At 44.7% G+C, this 26,116-nt stretch overlaps 1 protein-coding gene across 3 annotated transcripts; it reads left to right on the forward strand.

Annotated features, from left to right (window-relative positions):
- The first annotated feature begins 1,109 nt into the window (after positions 1-1,109).
- LRP3 (LDL receptor related protein 3) lies at positions 1,110-24,917 on the forward strand. Of its 3 annotated transcripts, none has more exons than XM_064671275.1 (8): positions 1,152-1,277; positions 2,630-2,708; positions 6,113-6,160; positions 11,761-11,899; positions 20,279-20,487; positions 20,772-21,858; positions 23,018-23,150; positions 24,088-24,917. In XM_064671275.1, exons 4-8 carry the CDS (start codon positions 11,886-11,888, stop codon positions 24,889-24,891), a joined length of 2,247 nt encoding a protein of 748 aa, XP_064527345.1. In that variant the 5' UTR covers positions 1,152-1,277; positions 2,630-2,708; positions 6,113-6,160; positions 11,761-11,885; the 3' UTR covers positions 24,892-24,917. The 3 variants fall into 3 exon arrangements, with proteins under 3 accessions (XP_064527343.1, XP_064527345.1, XP_064527344.1); XM_064671274.1 differs by having other exon boundaries at positions 2,630-2,692; XM_064671273.1 differs by lacking the exon at positions 2,630-2,708 and having other exon boundaries at positions 1,110-1,277.
- The last annotated feature ends 1,199 nt before the right edge of the window (positions 24,918-26,116 follow it).

A 26,116-nucleotide genomic window follows, 5' to 3' on the forward strand; every position in this document is an offset into this window, starting at 1 on the left:
CTGCTCCTCGAGGGACAGAACCTGTGCCAACCACAGCAGAGCCGGCACTGGTTCTCGGGGGAGGTGTGAGCACCTGCAAACGGAAAACAAGGAAAAGTTCAGAAATATGTGAGGCACAGCTGGTTCATTGTAGCTGTTCATTACCTGAACAGGGGTACCTGTCATCTCCCGCTGCTTTGAGATTCTGCTCATGAAGTTCCCACTTAACTTTTGCAGTCCTGCTGCTTGTAAACACACGAGGCTTTGTCCATTTTCAGCGGGACAGGATGGGTTTAGGTCGTTTATATTGTTCCAACTTGCATTGCCTTGCTATGGTACGTTACCCTGCTCGGTGACCTGTTTCACGCTCGGCAGGGCCCGGAACGGTCCCGGTCCCCATCCTTAGGCCGGGTGAAGGGAGCGGGGGAGCTCCGGGCACAGCCGGGTTGCTGGGGAGGCTCATCCCCGGTGACAGCCGATCTAAACCCCGTCACCGCCTTCACTCCCACGAGCCGCCGCGGAGCCAACTCCGCCAGCCGCCTCCCGCAGCTCGGGGGGAGCTCTGAGGGAAGGGGCCCCCGGCAGGGGGGGCCGGCGGGCCCGGGCGGCGCTGGGCGCGGCCTCCCGCCATGGGCCCGCGGCTCCCGCAGCGCCCGGCCCCGCTCGGCCCGCGGGGCTCTGCTGCTGCCGCTGCCGCTGCTGCTGCTGCTGCTGCTGCTGCCGCTCGTCCCGTCCCGTCCCGTCCCGCCCCGCCCGGCGCGGGGCCGGGCCCGCCATGGCCGCGGGGCGCCCGGAGCCTCACAGGAAGCCCGGGCAGGGCTCGGCCCTCGCCTTCCTTCCCGCCCCGGGCCGCGCTCCGCCCGCCCGCTGGCAGCGGCCCCGCAGGTTCGCGGTGCGCGGAGCTCCGGAGCGGGGCGGCGCTGCCTCCCCTCGCCGCCTCCCGCGCTCTCCGGCCCGGCCGCCGCAGCCGCTCGGCGGGGCTGTCACGTGGGGAGCGGCGGCGCTGGCGCTGCGCTCCGTCCTCTGCCACCTGCCCCGGAGCGGCGGCGCGGCCATGGGGCCGGGGCTGGGGCTGGGGCTGCTGCCGCGCCGGGCACCGCCGGCCCCGCTGCCGGCCCCGCTCCCGGCGCGGGCTCCGGGGGCCGCCCGCGGCTCGGCGTGATCCCGGCCCGGCGGGCGCGGAGCCGCCGCGCTCCCCCCCGCGCTGAAGGGCAGGCGGCGGCGACCCGCCATGGAGAAGGCAGCGGCCGCGGAGCTCCGGCAGGGCGCGCTGGCGCCGCTCACCGCCATCTGCCTGGGTGAGTGGGGGACCGAGGGAGGGAGGCAGCGCGGCCCGGCCGCTCCCGCCGCCGGGGCAGGTCCGGGCACCCCGGGGGGCTGCGGGGCCCCTCCTGCCCTGGGCAGTGCCCGGCGCGGGGGGCACGGCTCGGCGGAGCCCCCTCCCTCGCTCCGCTCCGCGTCCCTGGGGCAGCCCCGGCGCTGCGCAGCCCAGCGCCCTGCCCTTGGCTCCGGAGCCGCTGCCGTAACCCCGCACGGCGCTAAAAAAAACCCAACAAAGTTGATGCCTGTGGCTCCCCGGGCCGTGAGTCCCTGCGGGGCTCGCCGAGGGACTGCCCGGCGCTGCTCTGGAGAAACACTTTCTCCCCTTCCGTCTCCCTGCCATGTTCTGCTCGCCCCCCTCCTCCCGCTCGGAGCGATGCTCTCCGCGCTGCTCGCAGCAGGTGTTGAGTTATGGCAGCGCGATGCTGGTTCCCGGTCTGTCAGCCCGGTCTGTCGGGGGGTGTTTTTTGTCGGGGAGGAGCGCTGGCACCTCCGACTGCAACGAGACAGGCCCCGCGTGTGTTGACAGGGACACGGAGAAATTAGGAGTTATTAAAGCTGCCCCCTTCCCGAGCCCTGGCCGAGGGTCCTGGTGGGTCAGCTGGGGCTGCACCGAGCCCTCCTCACACTTACAGGGCAAGCTGGCATAGCTCCTTCATCCGGAATGTGCTAAACCCACACCTACTTGCTAATAACGTGGATTAGAGTTCATTTTTAATAATCCTCAGAGGCAGTTACTATTTGTTACATAAACGATCAGAAGTGGCTGCTTGTTCTCTTTTTGTAGAAGAGTGCTTGCCTAGAGAAATGTAGGAAGTTGAAGTTTAAAAGTTGCTCTGGTTACTTCAAATCCATCTATTTTAATTAGCATAAGTACGATGTTAAAAGCTAGCAAAATTCCAAAACAGTTTCAACATCCTTTGTAGCTAGTACTTTTTTTTTTTTTGAAGAGTCTTAAAGGGGTTTCAGAGATGTGCACAGCGTGAGGATAACGTCTGCTGCATTGTTTATTTAAAATTAGAAAAAGATACAAATTTTCACCAAATTTCCACCAAATTTCTTGGGGTTTTTCTGGGTGTTGTTTTGTGGGTTTTTGTTTTGTTTTGTTTTTTTGTTGCTCAGTCAGACCTTTGTTAAAGCTTTTGTTATTTAACAGAAATAGCACAGTTCTTATTAAAATGACTAATAAGATAATAAAAGATTATGTAAACTCCAGAGTTGAAATGAGAACACTTCTTGTAGTTAGATGTGGGTGATGCCAGGTTGAAAGTTTAGTAGATTTCTTCTTTCTATGACTTCTAGAATTTCACTGTCTGGCTCTTCTTTTCAGCTGGAATGTTTTATTCCTATTCCTTGCACAACTGACAGTAGTGGAAGTTGAGAAACATGAGAGGTGGGAAGCTTGTAAGGTATTCTGCTTCAGTGAACCCATAAGAATATAATGCTGCTACTTTAACTATTTTTGTGTTTTACTTCCTACTTGTGTGTCCTTTCCTTTCATGTTTGCTTTTGGTTCTTGCTTTTTGCCGTTCTTTTCTTTTACTTTTTGTTTCCCCATGGCCTGTGTGTGTGTGTTTGGTGTCTGTATCAACGCACTGCCACTGACCATTGCTGCGTGACCTTGTCTGGAAACTGCTGCTCCCAAGGCTGGAGTTGGGTTTGTTTCAACTCTTCTGTTGTGAAGCCATTTTGTTTATCATTCTTGAGAAATTCTGGAGGACATAGAAAGTTTCCTTCACAGGAAGGAATCAGATCAGCAAAGCTGATGTCTGTCCTTCTGGCTGTGGGAAAAGCCTGGTAGCTGTCATTTGGTTCAGAGGTGCCAAGATGTAAATTTTCCCTTTTGATCCAAATAAACCTCTTTCCCAGCTGAAAACCTCACCCTGAGAATTACTTAGCAATCCAAATGATTGGCACAGGAAGTTTCCTACAGGGAGTTCAAGCCAACTGAACCACTTCTGTTTTTTTTTCTGACTTTCCCATAGCTTCCCAACAGTTAAGAAAAAAAGCATTTATAAAACTTTCTAATAGACCTTAGTCTCTCACCTGTTTTTATTTTGACAGGGTCTTGTTTTGACAAGAGACAAGAAAACCAGCAGGGAATGGCTGTTCTTTCTTTTGAGCCTCTGACAGTTTTGAGAGCTGAGTGCTTCAGAAAATGCTGGTTTACAGTGCTCTTGTGGTTTGATTTGATGGTCTAGAGTGAGACTGAGAGTGAGCAAAACACATACTGCAAACTGTAAGCTTATTCAGTAGCTGGGGAAGGTACCTGATTTATATGTAGAAAACTGTTCTTGACTGCTGACTTCTTAGTATGAAAGGGTTTGAAAATGAGAGCAAAGAACTTGCAACTCAGCCAATAAAAGTTTTGTGTTTGCAGAGGTGAAAGAGTATTTTTTTGGGCTTGTCCTTCTTAGGTATCTGCCAGGTCTGGTGTGCAAAGCTGCCTATAACTGTATTTCTGGTAGTAAACTAGGGCTCTCTGGTTCCCAGTTCCCAGTAACATAGCTCTGAGTTGGGTAACTCCACTTTGTTATGCCCCATGTCTTTATCCTACATATTTCCATTTAAAGGGCATAAGGGCCCCTCATCAGCTGTGCCAGGGAACCTCTGCTTCAGAGCCCATGTCCTCTTATGGTTTTTGGGAGGATTCAGGTATAAAACATGAAGAAAGACCGTAGGATGGTAGTACAGACCCGGACTTTTCTATACAATGTACCTTCAGACACTCCTTTCACTTGTGGTGATAATGGTTATGCAGAGTATATTCGTGTACTTTCTTTGGAGCAAGACAAAATATTTTAATTCTCATGAATATAATTTTGTGTCTTAATCACTGATTAATTTCTCCTCAGTCCTTATGACTGTATTACTATGGTTACCGGAATAGCCGTGCTTTGAAACCATGTGAGGAAATGTTGTGCTGCTGCTGTTGCTGTGATCCAGGGCTTGTCACAAATGGATGTGCTGCTCCACAGAGCAGGAGTTAGCAGAGCCCTGCTGTTTCCTGGGGCAGGATGGCAGTGCTGCTCCTAGGTAGGCTTCCTGACCTGTGGGAGCGAGCTAGTGCTGTGAAACACAGGAAATAATTACATCATCATTATCAGAGAGCAAATGTTATGGGCATTAATTATGTCATAAAATCAGTGCTGTTAAGGTCCTCTGAACGTCATGTTAATGCTTTAAACACAAATCTGTGGCTCAGGTGTGTTTCTTCTCAGGCCATAGCATATGTGTGCTGCCATTTAGTTGCCCTCCTGTGTGTGTTCCTGAAAGCTCTTAGGACCACGACCACTTAGAAGGAGGGAGAGGTTGCTGTCCTTGCCCCTGTGGCAGAGCCCTGAAGACTTCTGTGACAAGTAACACCAATCATTCTCTCTGTTCTGCTGGGCCTGGCCTCAGCCTGAGGTCCGTAGCAGTTTGTGCACCTCCCAGAATCGCTGTCTGCAAAAAGCTCTGGCTTCAGGAAGGAGCAAATCCAGGCTGTGGACAGCCAGGTGTAAGTCAGGGGAAGACAGCTGTAGGCACCTGGACTGCTGCAGTGTGGTGGTAGTTCAAATCCACCACAAACTGAAAACCAGAATTGGCAAGCTAAGAGGTCGGTTTTAGCTTTTTTATTTCCACCTCTTTAGAGGTCCATACTTTTCTTCCTCTTGTGCTGGTGTAAGTTGTCCAGAAGGTGGTGGGGCAAGGCTCATTGTTTTGTGATGTGTTTGGACAGTGGAGCAGACAATGGGGGCCCACTCTGAGGCATAAATAGTGTTAATTGTCATCTGCTTCCGAAGTGACTGTTGGGAACACAGACAGCTTCTCTTCCTCTCTTCTGTGGTTGTTTTTTACTAAATGCTTGCAAACGGATCGACTGTTAAAATATTTAGGACTTAACACATACAAAATAAAGCCAGAGTGAGTGCTTGGACTGGGATGTTGTCAATTAAGTCTTCTGGTAACCTTTTAAACCTTTCTAATTCTTTTAAACATTTGTTACTTTATTAATAGGCTCTCTTTGTAGAGCACAGATTACTATTGAAATGAGAGCAATTAGTGGAACACGCTGTAATTGTTAGAGAAGTACCTTAAAGAATGTATAGGGAAGCTAATATGGAACTACATGTTAATGCTGACCTCTGGAGTAAGAATCACACAGGACAAATTTTTTTTTTTGGCAATAACTACTCTTACCAGATCACTGTAATGGTATACAACGTGGAGGGAGACTTTTGAGTAAGTGAAGAGTCTTTGGAAATTAATTTGCAAGTCGGGTGTGTATTGCAAGTACTGCCTCATCCTGTTTTGATTGTACCAGTAGAGCTTTTTGAAAGCTTCATTGCTTTAGCTCAGTCAAGGCAATCATGTTAGCTTTAGCAGTTGATTTTTAAGGTGACATTTACCTGAGAGGAACAAACTTCGCTTTGTTCAGGGGAGATGGATTTGAAGATAATAATGGCATTAGTTATTTTCCAGCAGTTAAGCAGGTAAAGTCACTAGCTGTGATGATGAATGTTTCAGTGGAATTGTTCTTGTCTCCCTCAATGAAAAAAAATCCCAGAGAAGACAATTTAGAAGAGATTGGCAGTTTTTGGTAGCATGTTTGACAGATACTAAACTAACATGGTGTGTTGACTTTGTTTTAGCTACAATGAAAGATAATGGTTGATTACATGATTTGCTTGTGTAGATGAGCAGAATTTTGTTGGAAAACTGCTATGCATTTCTGTTAACACCCCAGCAAACACCTAGGACTGGTTAACTACTGACTGCCACCCTGTGCCACTGGAACCTGTCTGAACATTCTTTTTCTGTCTTTACACAGTGAATCTCTTCCTGACTGGGAAAATCGAAAGTGCTGTTACCTCACTAGGTAAGACATACCTTTCCTATTTGTATTTACTGTTCTTTTGAGCTGTTACTGTCTCTTCCCACACAAAGAGATCTTTCAATGAAACAGTATGACCTTTGTTTGAGAGAGACTAACAATGACAGTTTAGGAAGTTCAGGACTTTTAGGTCTTCCTGGGGTTGTAGACTCCAGCAGTGTCACTGTGCTAGAAAAGAATGGTACATGCTGATATGTTCAGGGGAAAACTATGTTTAGAACATGTGTCTGGGAATATCAAGCCAGGGATAGTGGCCCATTCCTGGGGGAGCTAAAACAAGAATATTAAAAAAGTCTTATGAATGTTGACTTGGAAATTCAACCAGAATTGCAGCACCTGGTGTAATTTCCTTCTCTGTGACAGTTCTGTGACTTACTGACATTATGGGTCCCCTTAGTGATAAGGGCCCTCTTCTGCCTGTCAATCCACAGTCACGTGTGTAGGCTCACTTTGTGCCCAAAGAAGCTGCAACTTAGATTAAAAAAGCCAAGTAAGGGGAATAGTAGGAAAGGATATGGGGAAACATAAAAATAATTCTAAGGAGGTAGATCAATTAAGAAGGTTTAAATCAGAGGGTAATGATTTTATGATTAGGTAACTTCCTTAAATTTAGCTTAGAGGAAGTGTGGATGAGCCATGTAGGACATGTGTTGTTTGCCACACAGTATTTTCCATTCTTGCATTGGAAAAAATGCAGAGTGTCATCTGTGTCATAGTCTGTTCTGTCTGAATGGTTCTTTGGCTTTTGATGGAGTTTGGCATCTGCTGGCTGTGTGATGTATGAGTTTACAAAGTGTAAACTAAGTAATTATACAGTGGCTGGCCTGGACTGGTGATGCTGCCTTGGCCTGAAATATGTAATACTTCATCCAGTTGGCTCTGCTGCTTTCTAATGCTGATTTTTTTGCTAGAAACAGAGCTGTAACATCTGGCTTTTATTCTTTCCAGTATGCTGAAGACCTCAGAGTACTGTAGCCTTTGTGCTTTCTTGTCTTCATCCAGTTTGGAGTTACCTTGTCTCCTGGCAGTTTAACTGGAGCTGGGGACAAAAATGATCATGAAAGGTCACTGCAATGGTGTGACCCACGTGTGCATTGGAGGATGGCAGGTTAGGATGGTACAGTTGTAAGTTGCCAGGGATTGTCTCGCCAGGAGATGTTCCTGAGGAGCCCAGATAAAAGTTGGGAGGAATGTTTGCTGACCTAAACATGTCCTGACAAGGCAGCTTGTTGCAGAGTTGGGCTCTGTGATAAGCTGTCATGCAGTTTCTTCTCAGAAAGCAAATAAGAGCAGAAATGGTGAGTTCTGGAGAAGGCAGGTGGAGGCACCATCTCAGCTGTGTGTAGAGGTTGTAAGTACTCAGTGCCTCTGAGCCAGGCAAGCTGCTGCTGCCTGGGAGCAGTGCTGTCCCAGAGCCCCCATGCCCTGGCTCACAGGGAGCTGGTTCAGCCTGTTGATCCAGCAGTGTGAGCTCAGACTTTGTCAGCTCAGCGAGGCAAACCCTTGGACTGTGCCTTCACTGGTTCTGATCAGGGGCAGGAGCAGCCAGCTGGAGACTGGGCAATGTACAGTGGAGCCTGAAGTCCTCCTTTTCCACAGGAATAAGGGACCTGCATTAAGCCATGTGTGCAAGCCCTCCTTGGGAGAGCCTTTTGAGAACTTGGGGAGAGTTTCCTGCTGACTCCAAGGCAGCTACTTGAGGAAATGTATATTGCCAAGCATTTGCTTTCCAGAGTAGGTTCCTTGTGGCAGGTGCAAACCATCTTTTATCCCGGAGCAGATGGTTGGGATGTGTCCCCTGAGACTGGGACAGACCCTGGGGCATGGCAGAAGTGTGAAGCTGCAGGATTTGTTTTCTGCTGGGATTATCTGAAAATTTATTCCTGCACAGCACTGTCCTTTGGTGAAGATCAGTGTCTGTTTTGTTACAGGTGCTCTTGCAAAAATAGGAGTAGTAGTATTAATATAAAACTTTTGGAAACTTTATTGCATGTATTTGTGCCATATTTAACTGGCAGAGGGAACCTACTGCTGTTCACAGTGGAAGAAATCCATTTGATTATTACAGAAAGAGCCTCAATAAGGTTTATGGCTGCTTGACAGAAACTCTCTGAACTCAAATCTCTTCTGGCATTTATTTCAAGTTTGGGATTTTTTTGGTTGGTTGGTTGGTTTTCGGTTTGTTTTTGTTTTTGTTTTTTTTTTTTTTAATTTATGAAAGATTTATTATTGTCTGTCCCCAGAATTTATCTTTTCTCTAAAAACACATCTCAGTAAGATTTTTAGTGGGTTGGTTTGCCAATCCAGGGATTGGTATTATTTTCTGTTTCTCCAGTAATGCTAAGTGTGGAAAACTTGGGAGTTTGGAGCTTTTAGTAAATTGGGGGTTCACTTTTCTTCCAGTTTTCTGCAGAGAGGCTGCAGAAGGACACAGAACAATGGTTGAAAGTGTGTTATCGCTGCTATTCTTGTGTGTTGTCACTGATGATAAGACCTTCAGAATCCAGGGCTGTGCCTTTCTATTTAGGAACTTCCCTTTCCTTTAGATGTCTTGGCAATTTGAACAGGATTTTGTTTGTTTTCTTTAAGGAATCACACTGTCATGCTTAAGCCCAGCTTAATAACACAGTACTTGGGCTTGTGTGTGATTCTGCAGACTTCATGGCCAGGGGTTGAGGAGGGAAGTGGGGCCCTTTTATTGATACTGAAGCTCCAAGAGTATAAAATTGTGCCCTGGTGTGGTTTTACCGTTTTGTTGCCAGCACTGAAGGCCGTGTTTAGTACATAAATATCTTACAAAATTTATGTAGGTGAAAGAAGAGCCTCTGAAAGCAGCACTTGGGTACTTCACCTTGTCAGTGCACAAGGAGTAGGGAGGCAGGTGACTGGTTGGGAAGGAGATCAACTGATATTTGCAAATCCCGTAGTAATGAGCACTGATGGGAAAAGAAAGGCTTCAAAAGCAAGGCAGTTAAGTAAGGTTTGGGTAAACTCTGTACTGGTTTTGGGAGGGGTGTGTGTGTGTCCCCAGTTTGCTCCAACAGGTTTAGGGGACTGTGGGCGTATCCTTAAAATAGTGTAATTAAATGTTGGCAATATGAATTCAGATTAGTGGTCCATTCAAATCAGGACCCTTTGCAAGAGCAAAGCAGTCGTCCTTTTGATTTTGAGTGGGGCAAGTTTGAAATGTTTGTTGTGCATCAGAGGGGTAAAGCCTTGGGCAACAATAGCCATTGTCAAATGATCTGCCCAAAATGGCATATAGTGTCAGTGCAGCCCTCACCGTGCTGTGTCTTGAGATTTTCACAGCCACAGTTCTTCTGTTGAAAGGAAAAATCTGTTTCTCTTCGTGCTGGTTCTTTCCACGCCCCACGTTTGTGTCAGATGTGCAGTGCTATGTAAGAAAAAGTGTTCTTTGCTGAAAACCTGAAGTGGGATGTTACAGCAGTTCCTCTGCTGACACAGTTGGAAACTGGACATTATAGCAAAAGAAAAAATGCTACTTCAGTGTTACTTCAAAAAAACCTGGGATACTTCAGATAACTATTGCTCACGATCTTTGTAATTACTTCCTAAAGAAACAAGTATTTGGGAGAACAATAGCTGTGCTTAACTGCACTGACAGTGCGTCAATGGAGGTGCTCGTGTGGAACCACCAGTCAATGGCACCTCCTCAGAATGGAACTAAAATAGGCTTTGTGCAATTGTGATTCTGTTCTAGTGCATTTACTGTGGATAAGGGATATTAATTCAGAACAGTATTTGGTCCAAGGGCAACAGAAATATTTGCAGAGCTGTTGCTGGAAGCTCTGGCTAGTGCTGTCTGGTGTATTTGCTATTTTGCTTTGTGCATCCTGTTTCCTTCCCATTTTGGAGTTTTAGTAACCTGGCAGTGAGGACATGTGGCCCTTTCAAGCTCCTTTATGTGGTTCTCTAGGTCCTCTTTTGCTGCTGTGATATGTTGATGCAGTAACAAGTATTTGGAGGAGCACATTTCTAGACCTAAACAGACTGAGAACTACAGTCGAAAAATCTTGTGGATCTTATAATTCTGTACTTGCATCTGCATCTTAGTGTTTTCCTGCACCTAGAGTGGAGCCTCTCTGTGACAACAAAAAAGTTCTTGTTTTTGTAACTGCGTTACTGCAAAATGTTTGTTTGGAAAATAGATGTTTTTGTGTATTTATGTAGTCTGTATGCTTTTGAAACTAGTAGGAATTATATGCATATATATTTCAGTGGAATGCCCTACTCGGAGAATAAAAATAATGGCTTTTTTTAAAAATGTTTTGCCTCAGGTAAGTTACCTCATGCTTTTTCTATTCCTGTGGTTGTCACTTCCAAAGCTCTTGCTGTGAACAAAGAGGGCAGAGCCAGACCCGGGTTTCCTGGGGGGGACGAGCTGCAGCCCAGCCCCAGCGCCAGCCAGGAGCTCTGCAGGCAGCCCTGCCACCTGACTCGACTGCAGCCAGGCAGCTTTGCAGGCACTCCTTCCCTCCAGCCCTCCAGTGCAGCTAAATCTGACCCCAGCTGGGAATTGGAAATGATGTCTTTATGTGGCTGGATTTCAAGCAGTGCTGCAAACCTGTCATTTATAAGGCAGTTTATTTGGGGGGTGTGTGCCTGAAAGTGCAGGCAACCTTTTTTTTCCCTTGCTACCTTTTTCAGCTGCAAGAATGTAAGCTTCTGTCAAAACTGGAATATTTGGCTGCAGTCCACAAGTCATGCTCTAGATTGTAATTTGTTTTAAAAATAGTCTAAAAAATAGTTTTGGAGAATGTTAAGAATAGCTATTGCATTACAGAGAATTTCCCCTCTTGTAGCCTGCTAAGAGTATGTTTTCCCATCAGAACAGCTTTCCAAATTTTCCTTAGAACGTTTCACTTTCATTTTTGAATTGCTCAATTACAAATTATAAGTATTTGATGTAACCTGCTGTTTTCCATGGGAAGAACTAAAAGTGCTTTGAAAATGCTGAGCTTTATTTAGCCCTGTTTGCTCCTCTCCCTGTCTGGAAAATTTCTCCCATCTATGTGAGTTCAGAAGGAATTTAAAGTACTTTAGTAATGTTCAATATAAACATTTGACATCAGAGTCCAGTTTACTTTTTTTGGGGGGGTGGTGGTATTTTTTTAACCATTACAAACTCTTCAGGTCTGTCATATGGATAGAAGAATAAACAACATGTCCAGGAACATGTTACGACAAAATGAGCTTCTAGCTACTTTACAATGAATATGAATCTCCTTCAGCTGCTGGGTGACCTAGCCAGGCTTTGGGGAGCTGGTAAGAAGGCTTTCTGTATTACAGCCTCTTGGCAGATCGTGCAGTAATATTGATTGTAGCCTTTGGTGGATTCACACAGGGTTATTGATTAGTCCTGCATTGAAGTGCAGGTTGTGTTGCCTACACTTGCTGTGGGTGTCTTAATTAAAAACCAGGGCAGGGAAGAAAGCAGTGAGAGGATAAAAGTGTTGACTCTCATTTGCCTGCAATCCCCAAAAACTGATGAAAGCTCTTGTAGCTGATGTGAGTTGTTGATTAGACAAAGCATTAACAATATTATTTTTCCCCCTTATTAACAGCTGCTTGCAGTGGAGAACTGGAACAGCACACAGAGAGACGAGGAGTCATCTATAGTCCTTCTTGGCCACTGAACTATCCTCCAGCCATAAACTGCAGCTGGTACATTCAAGGAGATCATGGAGACATGATAACAATTAGGTATGGCTTGATATTCTGAGGAGGTAAAGAGTTGCTTTGCTGAAATGAAAGAAAATGTGAGTTCTTACCTGATATACCAGTGTGAGGTTGTCTGTCAGAGCTGCTGGGTGGTCAAAGTTGATAACACTGGAACATGATTACAGGTTGGGCACCTCTCTCATTTAGAAATGTTTCACTGTGTCCAGGCTACTCCTGACATCCATTATTATACAAGTCACCTGTAGGCTTTTAATATATTTATCTTCACAAAGCCCGTGTGAGACTTCATGTACCTCTGATAGATAAGGGGGTGGGAAACAGTGATATATTTACTCACATTAAATAGCCCCCTTTCCCTTCATCACTTATAAATAGGAATAGGTGAAGGCTATAAAACCTAGAACAGCCCCAGTGGGATATGTAAAATTCTTACAGCAAAAATGGCTTTTTCTTTAACATCTTGAAATGGTGCTATATTTGATAAATAGTCAAAGATACTTATTGTTTATTGTTACTTGTTAACCAAAAGACACTTGCTTTTGTGCTTAATATTCATTTCTAACAAATTAAATAATAGCATTTGTGGCACAATTTTAGCTCAATTCTGGAAAAATACTATTCAATAAAGACTAAAATATACTACAAATGGTTTGTTAAGAATGTTTAGGTTATAATATGAGCATACTGTGAATTTACTTAATTTCTCTGGGCTAATTGTTGAATCCTCAAACCAAGAATTTCTTGCTTAAAAAAAACCCCAAACCCTAGGAGAGGGGGGTTTTTTTTGTTTTTAGTACTGTTGTATTTGACACCATCTGCTCATTCTTTGCTCAGCTGCTTAAAAGGACTGCAAACCTCTTCAACTGCAGATGCTCAGCAATTAAAAACAAATCTGCCACAGATGGAGTAATAGGAGGGCTCCACCATCCGTAGTTCAAAATAGGAACTACTCATCAAAAGTAATGAAGTAGGTACCTGCCAGCATTTGAGATCCATAAATAGAAACAGGCTTTTAAACCCCATTACATTGTATTGGACTTGGGGAATTTGTTTCAAAGCAGAGATTGTGGGAAACTCTGAGAAAGCATACAAATGAGACACAGGACTTGGCTCTGGAGAATGATACTGAAGTTTGTGCTGTGAAAGCTTCTCAGAGCTCCCAGTTAGAATTAGGGCTCTCTTCTGCAAGTGTGAGTGTAGCAGAGGCTCAGGAAATAAAGGAAAGTGAGGTGCAGAAACTGGTAGTGATGTGTATACAGTTGAGACGTGTGCACAGCAATATGATTTGAAAGATTTCTCCTTAATGGGTTTGTTTTCTGTCACTGAATACACATCCATAGCCTGCCTTCCTCTGCACATGCAAACAATGGGAGCTGTGTGTTTACATCCCAGGGAGTAGTGTTGTGGTGTTACGTTTCTGACTATAAATGTACTTGGGATGACTCACTGCAGCGTCTGAAATTCAAAATGTTGCAGCATCTGAGGGTTTCTTTACAAGGCTGTACCCCTTGTGGTGCCAAGGACATGAAAGAAGCAGCTGACTTACCCAGGCTAACGTGACATAGCCAAGCTGAGAGGGTTCAGATACAAACATTCTTTCCTCTGAGTAGCTGGGTGTGCTTCTTGTCCTAACAGGGTGTTGGTAAGGCCATGCATAAGAGCAGCTTTTTGAATTTTCCTAGGAAAATCAAACACAGTTCCTACGCTAACATATGGATTTTGAAAGGTTCCAAAAAACCCCATCTCCTTTGTCTTGTGTTAGGCTGAATGCATTTCCTTTGATCTTGAGTTCTTATTGACAGTGAGACAGCAGTGTTATATAAGGGATATATATATATAATGAGATACAGCAGGAGTCATTAAGGGATAAAATTGCAATTGAAAGTATTTTTAATTTCTAAACCATTTGCAGTCGGTGGTCATTTTTTATAAACCTGTTTCTTCAACAGCTTTCAGTAGAACAGTGCCCAGATCTCTCTGTGGATGTAAGGTGCTGGCTCCTGTGGGCATGTCCTTTAGCAGCTTTGTCTTAATGCCTGCCTTTCATGTGGGTGTATTGATTTTCTTCCTATCCTCTCATTTCCATGCTTATTGGTTTGCTTTATAGTTTACTTTTTAGAAATCCTTGAGGGAGATTTCCCATGAACAGGAAATCTATGTTCTTCATGCTTATACCTCTCTATTAGTTACACACATTTCAGTCCTTTCTTCCAAGTTTGTGTGTCTGATGGAATGGTTCTGTTGACACCTGGGAACAAGTCTGTAGCCACTATTTTCCAGGGCTATGTTGTGTCTCTTTAAATTCAGGTAATCAGTCTTTTAGTTATTGTTTTGGAAACGACTTGATTTTTCCCACCTATTTTCTCTATTTTTATGCTTGTTTTCATGGAGGACTGCATAAAATCCTGTAAGATCAGATAAAGATGTCATATGCAGTAACTGCCTTTGTAGCATCCATTACAGGCTTTATAGGTGTATGTGTCCTCATATCTGAGAAAAAGATCAAAATCATTTTTGTTTGGCAGTTGCTGTTACCTGATGGTTGTAATAAACCCCGATGCAGACAGAGTATAAGTTTGTTATTTTATACTGAAATTTATGGGACTGAGAGTAAAATCTTCCCCATGCTCAGAATTCCAGATGAGAGTATTGAAAAGCAATCTGCTTGGTGAACCACTCAAGTTGTCTCTTTTTAATTGAGGTGGGGGAATCACCTTCATTGGCTTTCTCTTCAGTGATTCATGACACTGGTTTTGGAAGAAGGAATTGTCAGGTACCTGACAGGAGGGGAGAGCCAGGTGGGGGTCAGTCTCTTCTCCCAGCAGTTGGACAAGAGGGCACAGGCTCAAGCTGCACCAGGGGAGGTTTAAGTTGGACATTGGGAAGAAGTTCTTTACAGAGAGAATGATCAGGCACTGGAAGGGGCTGCCCAGGGAGGGGGTACAGTCCCCATCCCTGGAGGTGTTTGAGGACAGACTGGATGTGGCATCAGTGCCACGGGCTGGGTGACAAGGTGGGGTTGGGTCACACGTTGGACTCGATGATCTCAGAGGTCTTTTCCAACCTGTGATTCTGTGATTTGTGTCTCAATTTCTGAGTAAAACCAAGACCTGTTCGTGTAAAGGCTTGCTGGTCTGTAATTGTGTGGATGGTTAAAGGGGCTGTTTCAGAGCCTATTTACCAAACTCACAGGGTTTCAGAACTTGACGTTAATTTGAAAAAAACCTTATAATAGCCACTTCAGTTGCATGTGCTCAGCTTTTGAAGAAGCAGGCCCAGTGTCTCCTGCCTGAGGTTATGCAGTTAGCTGGTGCTTGGGAGCTGGGAGCAGAATAGAGCTTTCCTGACTTTCAGATCCTTGTGCTTCAGTGGTTAAGCAGAAATTTTTAATGAGCCAATTAAGTCATCAGTTGTTCACAGTCTGCACTTGCTCTGAGAAGTTGGCAAATAGAAGTAACTTTTCTTGCTTAATTGGCTAGTTTTGTTTTATTTTGGGACTGTGCTCTACTACATAATGTTTATTCTCCAATTTTTAAAAGGAGTTTAGAGGGCCAAATTGGACATTTACTTTTTCATTTATTTACTAATTACTTTCATTCAGATTTTGCATCCCATGTTTGCCCTTTTCCAGTTATTAAGAATGGGGTTCTTTCTTTTTGCTTTAATCTCTAGTCACTCATGCTTAAACTGCCATAAGGGGTGTAGAGAATTCCCTACATTATTTATGGAAGTACTTTTTTTTCCTAGCTGCTACTGCTCCTTTCAGTGCAAAGGGTAAAAAGCTTAGCTCTGCTAAGCAGTAAGTTTTGCAGGTAGCACATTTTTCTTGTATGTACAGGCTGTTAATGTGTGTTTATGATAATCTGGTTTAATGACGTTCTTTTCAAGCAACATAAAATACCTGTCAGTTAATAGGACTTTGTAGGCTACTGTTACTTCATTTGAGTACATAGGCAAGAACTGATATATATGACTGACCCTGTAATTTTCTGTAAGCTCCTGGAGTTCTGCTCCCTGCTGGAGGTAACTCTTTTTTCAGTATCATACCACTGAAAGAAAAATCAGATGAATTTACTGATTTCTGCAGAATTCAGTAAAAACAAGATTTAGTGCTGCGTTTGTCAGTTCACACTGAGTTGTTTTGATCCCAAAGTCTGAATACTGACAGTGTTTACTAGACAATTCTTGTACTTTTATATAAAAGTAGGGGATTTTTAAAGGAATTAGCTGTGGAAGAGACATTCCAAGAGCAAGATAACTAGAGTAAGTGCTTTTGAATAGAATCTTTCAGAAGAGGCAAAAGCTGCAAAACTTGGTCCAATAATTTTGGTCATGTATACCAACCTCCTTCCCTCTTCCTGTCTTGTTTTGGAGATCCACAGGCAGCAGTGAGAACAGCCTGAGGGCCAAAGCATTTTGAAGGGTGTTCTGTGGTGGGTGTTGTGTTTTGTTGGTGGTGCAGTTCCAGTGCTGGAAGTACCACTGCTGGAGAGCTTTTGCTCTCCCTGTGCTGTGAGCTGGGGCTGTGTGCTCTGGGCACGGAGCAGAGCCAGCTTCTCCTTCCCTTCATCATCCACTTGGGATGCTAAAGCAGAGAAGTGAAGCTCTTGGGTGGAGGGGGATGTCTAGAGCAGGTGGGGAAGGCTGTAGCTGAGGAGTGCAAGGGCTGGAGTTCAGTCATGACATATGGGTGACATTATGCATTAGTGCTCTGTTTCACTGTGGCTCGATCCTCTGTCTTGTTTTAGTCACAAAAAATAATGCAGCTTTTGGATGCAAAGGGCCTTCCCTCAACAACAGCAACCACAGACTTAACTCAGTACTTCTCCAAAGACTGTTTGTATAGTCCTACAAGCACCAGACTTTGTCCCTTGTTTCCACTGCATACCATCATTCATTCAACCACTGGGTTAATCCTTTTGATAGAAAAAAATTTGCATTCCAGTTTGAGAAAGTTCAACTGAATAAATAAATGTCCCTGAGCTCTATTTTGTGGGTAGCAGAATTAAATTATTCTTCAGAAGACTGTAACAGCAGCAGCACTAGATCTAATTACAGATGATGAAAGAAGTGGAGTAGCAGAGGTTGAGCACAGTATTCAGGACTCTTAGCTAAAATAAATCAGTTATATACTTAATGTCAGGAGTAGTATGGCAGAAACTTGTGACACAAAACCTCGTTGTCACGAATGCACAAAGTGAAAAATTTCACAGAAGTGAAAAGTAACTGTATGTATTTATAAGTGCACACATATGTATTCATGTTGGTTTGTATTTTTTTGCAAAGGAGTGCTTTTTTTGGTGAGGGCTCATTCAAATATATCATGCTTTTGGTCTTGGGTAAAATCACCATCAGTTTAAATGAGGAAAACTTTCCTTCTAGTGGGGACAGTATAACTTAAAAAGATGCTGGAGTGAAGTGACAGTGCCTTAATCAAAGGAAAATTTGTTCAAAATACATCTGTTGATTAGTTTGCGTGAGGTGGAACATAATTCCTTTGACTTTGCTTTTGCCCTTAGAAGAAGAAATTTTATAACTGCTATGGTATCTATTTGCACTGGATCTAGAATGTATTTCAGAGAAATTGTGTTTGTTCAGTGGTGTTTGAAACTCCTGGGCACTTGGGATTAAGATATACTTGGTTTTGTAAAAGAGCTTGTTCTTGTGAATATTCTGTATTGACCCTGTTCAAATACCAAGGTATTTTGTTTCAGTAGCTCGTGCATCTCTGAGAAGCATGAATCTGTTAAACATGGTGTTTCCTTGCAAGTCTGTTCTGCCTCATCACCCTTCTACTCTGTTGGCTTTGTGGCTAAAGTTTGGATTTTTTAGTGGAGAACTGTGGGATTCTGCTCTGAATCTATTTGAGACCCACAGCTGGCACTCAGGAAAATCACTTATCCTCTGTATGCCTGGTCTTCTGCTTTGGAAAGTGGGACTAAAGGTTCTTCCCTTTCCACACCTTTTATAATAAACCAGAAAAAGATGTTTATTAGTAATGTACAATACTAAATTTTCAATGTGCAAGTAAAAGATACTAATTATACTCAACAGCTATTGCTGTCATCTGCAGAAGAGTTTGTAAGCAAGGCATGTGCTTGTAGCTGACTTTTCTATATTCTTAGTGAATCTTAAAAGTGTTAAACCTTTTGTGTTTTTTTTTTCCTAGAAAGAAATGCATTATATTGTAAGGTATAGGCAGCTTATTATATAGGCAAATTCTGCCCTGGGTGAATTATTTACTTGATAGACAAAAGTAGCTCTTTTTGGCAGAGTGGGGAAAACAGTGGCTGTGGGACCCAGCTGAAGTGCTGGGAACTGGGTAGGATAGGAGAAAATTTGTTTATATTTTTAAGGTTGATCCTGGTACATCTAAAAGAATTGCAGAAGTAAGAGATCAAAAGACTTAGGAAATGATCTTGTTTGTATTGCAGAAGCAGAAGTTTTTCTACTCATTCTCACCCCCCTCCCTTCCAAGTTTTGAATTTCCATTTCTTTAGTGACTGTTCCCTATTCTTAAAAACTTTTGTTCTTGGGCAGATAGGTATTTCTAACACTTTTTCCAAATGTCTTTATGACAAGAAATCCCTACAAACAATCCTTGAAGTAGAAACCCTAGGTGATGTCTGGTGCCAAAAGGAATTTCAGAGTGCAAAGCCAATGTGGTAACTCAGTGATGCTGCCTCACATCTCCTGTAACGGACTTGATGTGGGTGCCTGTAGTTTCCCTGATGCTCTGTATAATTCCAGTTCATGCTGCAGTGCTTTTCATACACTTTCTTGGTCATTAAAACCGTTTTTTGCTGAACACCTGTGACAGAAATACTCTTCAGTTTATCTTTGCATGGCTGAGTACTTCAATCTTTTCATTCTGACTGCACAGTCATCTAAAACTTCCTTGCAAAATATGCTGGTTTCAGAAGCTTCATGAGATTGCTTATAGCAAAGAATTGAGTGCTGTAGGAATATTTCTTCCCAGCTGGGAAGGCACATAGAGCGTGGTGGGAGAAAAAGAGTTAGAAAAAAGACGTATTTCTGGGTGGATTGTCCTTGCCTGCACTTATGTTGTTGGACATCTCTTAATTTCCATATTAACTTAACGCTTTCAGTGCTCCCTCACTTCTTATGCTCTTGCTGTTAATTTTTTCTGAGGGTTCTTAAGCTGGAGTGCTTGGCAGAGAACCTACAGCTGCTGTAGGCTGGGTCTCCTGCTTAAATAAATTGGCTAGTTTATAGAGTTGCTGTTCTTTCCCTTTCACCTTCAAAGGGCAGGATCTGGCAGGCACTGACAGCCTTTTATAAATACACACTGATATCAGAAAATTACCTTTCCATATGTTTGTGCAAAGTCCTTTGTGGAGGGAGGTCTGTATTTCGCAGCAGCTCTTCAGCCTTTCTGAGACTTCTGTCCAGGTGTTTGCATGGGGCAGGCACAAACTTCCACCAAGGAAATTTTGTGTAGCTGAAAGGGGACATGAAAGAGGACCAAAATTCATTTCTAAGTGTTCTGAGCAGTGTGCCCTTTCCTACTGAGTGTGATTTGCTGTGCAATCTGCTGTTGCCATTGCAGATTACTGAATGCAGATTCAATCTGTTTCATCAGAGGACAAATACCACGTGTGGTTCCTGAGCCACAAGTTAAGGGAGTATTATCTGGTTGTGTTCAGTGTTCTGCAAACAACCAGGGCACCTCTTTGCACTAGATAAGCTGCTACTGAAAAATCACTGGGCTTTGGTCAGCAGAAGGGCTGGAAATTTGACTGTTAAAAGGTTATAGTCTTGTTTGCTCTGCATTTGCATTCCCAGAAAGGGAATATTTTAGTCTTTGAATTAAAAAATAATGGTGTTAGATTTTAGATTCCATCTCCACCCCTGTTCTCTTCTTGCTCTCTCCCTGCCTGTCCATAGCTTGAAGAGTGGGTTTGTGTCTCTAATACTTAACCCTTTAGGGTTCTTTGTACTGCTTCCTACTGTTCTTTTTCCAAGGCAGTAGTGACCCCTGTCATCCCTAGTTTCATAGCTGTTAAAGTTGGAAACAACTGCTGAAATTAATCTATCTTCTGTATAATGTATTCTGGAATTTTGCTTTTCCTCATATCTGTGTTTTACGAAGCAGTTTTATTTAAGGACTGAGTAAAAAAGGAATCACTCTTTCAGCTTTTGGAGCTACTTGGCCTGATGTTTGTGCCTGGGAGATGGGTGCTTTTCCAGATGGGGGGATGTGCTTTGTTTCTGTATACTCAAGGTACTGTAGATGTTTCACTGTCTTTGCACGTGATGTCTTTATGTCAGCACTGCTTGGCACAGGAAGTCAACTGTTAGAGTTGGTTTTTTCTCTGTTTTGCTTTGTTCCACATGCATGGCCTCTCTGTGACTTGTATATTTTTTTGTTCCTAACAGTTTTAAGAACTTTGACTTGGAAGAGTCTCAGAAGTGTGCAGTAGACTGGCTGATGATCGGCCCGTCTTCCAAGAGGGAGGAGTACAAAGTGTGTGGATCTTCCATTCCTCCGTCTTTCATCTCTGCGAGGGACCACGTTTGGATATTTTTTCACTCAGATGCATCAAGCTCAGGACAGGCTCAGGGATTTCGCCTTTCTTATATTAGAGGTAAAATCTTACAGGTTTTTTGCCTTCTCCTGTACTCCCTCTGGCAAAACTTGAAGATGGTAGTATTATTTTTTTCGGCAGGAGTCTTGGGCCAGTCTTGATGACTGTAAAGTGTTAGCATGGTAACACTAATAATATTTGCACTGGGCTTTAAGCAGTGTTCCTGAAGTGTGCTGGCCTGACTGATTGACTTGTGACATGCAGGACAGTAGACATTAAAAAATTCCATCAGATAGCTCCAAAAGTTTTGATCCTGACTTCTTTCTTCTTGTCCTCTTTCACAGGAAAGATAGGTCAGGCTGTGTGCCAGTCGGATGAATTCCGCTGTGCCAACGGGAAGTGTATTCCCAGTACTTGGAAATGTAATTCCATGGATGAGTGTGGTGATAACTCGGATGAGAGGAACTGCACTGTCCCTCCAACAGACCCTCCCTCCAGCATCTGCCCCTCAGGAACGTTCCAGTGCAGCGCTGCCCACTCCACCAAATGCCTGGTGAACGAGCTGAGGTGTAACTCGGTCAAGGACTGCAGCGACGGCTCGGACGAAGACAATTGTCCTGATCTTTCCTGTGGCAAAAGGCTGGGGAATTTTTATGGGTCTTTTGCTTCCCCAGACTTCTTCCGTGCCGACCACAGCAGGTCGGACCTTCGCTGCACGTGGTACGTGGACACGCAGGACAACCGGCACGTCCTGCTGCAGCTGGATTTGCAGCTGGGCTACAGCGACTACGTGAAGGTGTACGACGGCATCGGGGAGAGGGGGGATAAACTCATGCAGACCTTTTCCCACCACAACAACAGGCACTCGGTGAGCGTGGAGTCGTCCAAGGGCCAGCTCACTGTCTCGTACCACGCCCGCTCCAAGAGCACTGGCCACGGATTCAATGCCACCTATCAGGTGAAAGGCTATTGCCTCCCTTGGGAGCACCCCTGTGGGAGCGACGAGGAATGTTTCACCGATAAGCAGCACTGTGATGGCTGGTGGCACTGCCCAAATGGCAAGGATGAGGAGAACTGCCCTGCCTGCCAGAAGAACGAATACCCTTGTGAGGGAAACAGTGGGCTTTGTTACTCCATACTTGACCGCTGTAATAACCAGAAGAACTGTCCAGATGGCTCAGATGAAAAAAACTGCTTTACTTGCCAGCCAGGAAACTTCCACTGTGGGACAAATCTGTGCATCTTTGAGACTTGGCGCTGTGATGGCCAAGAGGACTGCCAGGATGGAAGTGATGAACACAACTGCCTGGTGATTGTTCCCAGGAAGGTCATCACAGCTGCTCTGATTGGGAGTCTCGTGTGTGGCTTGCTGCTGGTCATAGCGCTGGGTTGTGCATTTAAATTGTATTCTCTGAGGACCAGGGAATACAGGTAAGCATCTTGCTTTGGTGATGCTTCCATAGCTGGGGTGGTTTTTTCCATTTTTGAAAAGAGAAAAAAATTGATTGCTAACCAGAGAATTTGCAAAATACTGTGAAATCAAATCCAAGGACTTGCTGACAGCTAAATAGCAGTCACTGCATTAGGCTTAGAGAAGAGTATTAAGATTCTCAGAAGTAGTGAGGGAAATGTCAGCTCTTCTGTGATCGATGAGAAATACACATTTATTGTGCAGCATAGCAGAATCTGTATCTAACTTAATCTGTCTTGAGTAATTTCCTCTTCTTCCTCTCCTTGCAACAAACTCCTTACCCCTACTAAAATCTGAATGTTGAACTGCTACAGTGAAGTCTTCACTGAATCTGAACTGAACAACCTCTAACCCCTCCCCTCCTTAGTCCTTAGTTCTGCTAAAAGTGATGTCTGCGGTGTTGGGGCCTGTTCTGGGCAGCAGTCTGTGGTGCAAGCTGTGCCCCTTTCCCTGGTCCTGTGTGCCTTGTTGTATGTGCAGTGTGTGTTTCTTTGCCTGTGTCAGATGTTTGTGCAGGTGTAGTTCTGCCCTCTGGGAGAGAGTCATAAGGGATATTCTGGTTCCCATCTCTTGTCATGAGCACCAGCTCTGTGCCCTGCTGCTGGCACTGTTTGTGTGTTAAGCAGTGTGCTTTACATTCTCTCCTGATCAAATGTGCATGATGAAGGAGCTGGAAAACAGCCACTGTGCTATGTTGGGAGGATGTCCCCTCATCTCCTCAGTGCCTCTGTTGTGACAGGACAGCCAAAGCTCACTGCGGCTGCAAACTGCCCCTGTTGTGTGACTGTTCCCAGGTCTTAGTGTTGTCTTTTGCACAAATAACCTTTGGGCCCTTGCTGGACAAGTTACTGGCCAGTTGAAGAAACTTTCACTGCCAAGCAGTGCAACCTGAGGCTGCACCAGACAGTTTGCTGGTTTGATTCACGGGTGCTTATACCCTGTACTCTGAGTTCTCGTGTTTATTTTCACATCCTGATGAGATTTTCATGGAGCTTAGTCAAAGGTCTGTGGTTTTGCTGCTAGCACCCTTTGGCAGTGCTTTTACACATTAACATGAGGGAGGCAGGACAAACTGGCTGTTCCTTCTCTTCCATGTTTTCTCTCTGGTTCTGTTTCCAGAGCATTCGAGACCCAGATGACACGGCTGGAGGCAGAGTTCGTGCGGCGGGAAGCTCCCCCTTCCTACGGACAGCTGATTGCACAAGGACTCATCCCCCCAGTCGAAGATTTCCCCGTGTACAATGCATCACAAGTATGCAGACACAAGTGCCAATGAACATTTCAGCAGCCAAACTGCTGTATAAATGACACAGAATCAATCAAACTGTGTTTCAGTTGTGGCTGTGCCAATTATACGGCAGTGATATGAAAATGTGTGTGTGTGTTACATGGAGCTGAAGGACCGCAGTTACACAGCTTGGTGCTGTGGGTACTTTTGAACATATTAAATGTGTTTGCTAGGGAACAGCAGTGAGATAAACACATGCTGTTTTGCTGCACATCAAGATAGAATGGAGAGAAAGGTCAGAAAGTAAATAGAAAAAAGGCTTTTCAAGCTGAAGTTGTGAATGTACTTGAAGTGGTAAGAAAGTAATGTCCCTAGCAGTATTTTTGGGAAATTCTGGGATTATTTTCCATTTACAGATACATTACAGTGGCAAGCCATTAAATCATTCTTCTCTGTAATTGCTGAGTTCTCAAAAAACTCCTGTACCCTGTCAGAATTATCCAACTGTGATACAGTTCCTAGTGTGATAAAACACTTGTAGTTTGTTACTCCAGTGGAAAAGTACCTTCCTGGGCAGACAGGTAGAGCTTAAACTCATACAGGAAACACTGTAAGAGAGAGAAGTTGTGGATGTCCCATCCCTGGAGGTGTCCAAGGCCAGGCTGGATGGGACATTGACCAACCTGGTCTAGGGGGAGGTGTCCCTGCCCACAGCAGGGACGCTGGAATGAGATTATCTTTAAGGTCCCTTCCAACCCAAACCAGTCTGTGGTTCTTTGAGAGTCTTTTGGTACGGGCAGATCTGTCTTTGGTTTTTGTTAGAAGACACACATTTTCCAAGGAAGCGTAGGGATCGAGCCTGAGAATTCTGGTCAAGTGGAGATATTAGTGGGGGGAACGGGATTTAGGGGAAGTCTTTGGAGTATGTGTGAAATGATATTTTGTTCCAACTGTGTTACAGGCCTCTGTGCTGCAGAACATCCGGACAGCCATGAGGAGGCAGATGAGGCGCCACTCGTCCAGGCGCAGCTCGTCCCGGCGGCGCTTGGGCCGGCTCTGGAACAGACTGTTCCACAGACCTCGGGGCAGGGGACAGATCCCCCTCCTCACGCCTGCCCGCACCTCACAGACTACACTGGGGGATGGCATCATCAACCGTGCTGATGGCACTACTCAGAGTCCCCCAGCTTCCCCAGAAGGACCTGGTCAAGAGGCAAATGGCCAAGCCAGGGGCCCACAGGAAGCTGGATGTAGCAGCCTGCAGCCAGAGACTGAAATCACAGAGCCATCGCCTGCCAGCGTCTCACCCAGCACTTGCACAGCAGCACATGCAGAGCCCGAGGCTGGACGTGCCAATAAACCTCTAAGTGCTGACTCTGACAGAGAGCTCAAGCAGCCCAGTAAAGTGGATTCAGGAAAGGCTTTCAGAGATCCTTTGTCTGAAAGTGTTACAGAAACGATCCACGGAGGGTCAGCATCCAGGAGGACTGGCCCAGAGGACAGTAGTTTAAGTGGAAGTCATCCGCTGAGTGAAGAGCCATGTAGGTTACCCTTAAAAAAGTGGGAGTCTGGTTATCCAGACAGCCCTGTGAATGTTCATATCCATGTGGATGGACAAAGCCAATGTTGCCCTAACTCGTACCGGGAGGAGCCTTTGGGTGTTCACGCGGCTTGTTGCCATTCTGTGGAAGTGCCAATGTCAGAGCCCTCTGCTCCCCTCCCTGAAATCAATACCAGTGATGATGAGTCTTTACTTGTTTGCTAATAAAAATTTTTGGTTTGGCCCTGTAACTTTTGTAACTTGGTTGTTTCTGTGCTGGTGCACTCTGGTGATGGTGGTTTGGCTGCACTCTCCACTTTGTCTCTTCAAAGCGCCGGGTTTGATCCCACAGGGAGTGCAGCACGAGGCTAAATGGGACAACTTTATGTCTTGGTTGCTATTCCTGAAACTCCAGTGGGGCAGAAGTAGGCCAGTGTGTGATGTCAGGGGCTAGGAGAGCAGGAATGTGTCACTGTAGTTTGGAGGCATCTCCATCCTCTCCTATTTTTTCTGTACTTTTATTCACTCTGCATTCAGGGAATTAGTGTTTCTTTGCTTTTCTACTGAACTAGAGAGAACTCTGCTGGAACCTGGGGCACACACCAGTCATTGTAACGCTGAGGACTAAGGCAGAAATAACACTGTTGTCTTTTCAGACATAATTTAATTAAAATGTTATAATTTTAATTACAAATACTTAGAAGGAAGTAAAATCCTTTGCAGCTTCCACTTTATAGAAATTGCTCACTTTCTTTGCTCCCTTCAGAAATGTTTTGATGGCCATATGGACCTTGAAGCATCCACTAAACCCAAAGTTTCTGGATAGAATACCCAGAATGAAACCAGGTGTCTTACCTGCTGAAGCTTTGTAATGAGAGTTTAGCAGTGTTCAGTGTCAGTGGAGTGCACTGAACCCCAGTTGCAGCAATGTTTCTCTTCTGTGTTGCATTCTCTTCATAGTGATGTTGTGAAGGCTGCAGAGTTGTTTGCTCTTTCCCTACCCTCTTTTTCCCCCTCCTCCCTTGTTCTTTTCAGGGACTTTATGCTGATGCCACTTTGAGTGTGCCCTGAAGGACACTGAGGCTTTGCAGCTCCTGGCAACTGTAGTGGGAAGCACCGAGCACTTGGTAACTGTCAGGATCAGACTTTTGTTTTAGTTTGAAATAAAATCTATCTCACGAGTTTGTTTGTAAATCTGCTATGCAGGTGCAGATGTGTAAACCAGTGATTTTATTTTTTTTTTATTTTTTAGAGGATGCTATTTTGCTCATTTTTTTTTTCTTTTAAGAACTGAAGTGGATCGGTGCCATTTTCAAAGCTGACACTGTGTGGATTGCACAACCCTTAAATGTACACTGGTACCTTTTTGGTTTTTTAAAGTGTAATTAAAAGCAAGCAAGTTATTTACCTGGAAGAGGGGTGGCATTGCTTAACCAGGGGTCAGTGTGGG

Source organism: Pseudopipra pipra, chromosome 14, assembly GCF_036250125.1.
Source record: "Pseudopipra pipra isolate bDixPip1 chromosome 14, bDixPip1.hap1, whole genome shotgun sequence".
Classification (NCBI taxonomy): domain Eukaryota; kingdom Metazoa; phylum Chordata; class Aves; order Passeriformes; family Pipridae; genus Pseudopipra; species Pseudopipra pipra.

Excerpts from the sequence above, each read along its gene's own strand:
- LRP3 (XM_064671273.1), top strand. The coding sequence starts at position 1,211 with ATGGAGAAGGCAGCGGCCGCGGAGCTCCGGCAGGGCGCGCTGGCGCCG. Across the intron at positions 1,278-6,112 it reads GCTCACCGCCATCTGCCTGG|TGAATCTCTTCCTGACTGGG; the intron begins GTGAGTGGGGGA and ends GTCTTTACACAG. Across the intron at positions 23,151-24,087 it reads CCGTGTACAATGCATCACAA|GCCTCTGTGCTGCAGAACAT; the intron begins GTATGCAGACAC and ends ACTGTGTTACAG.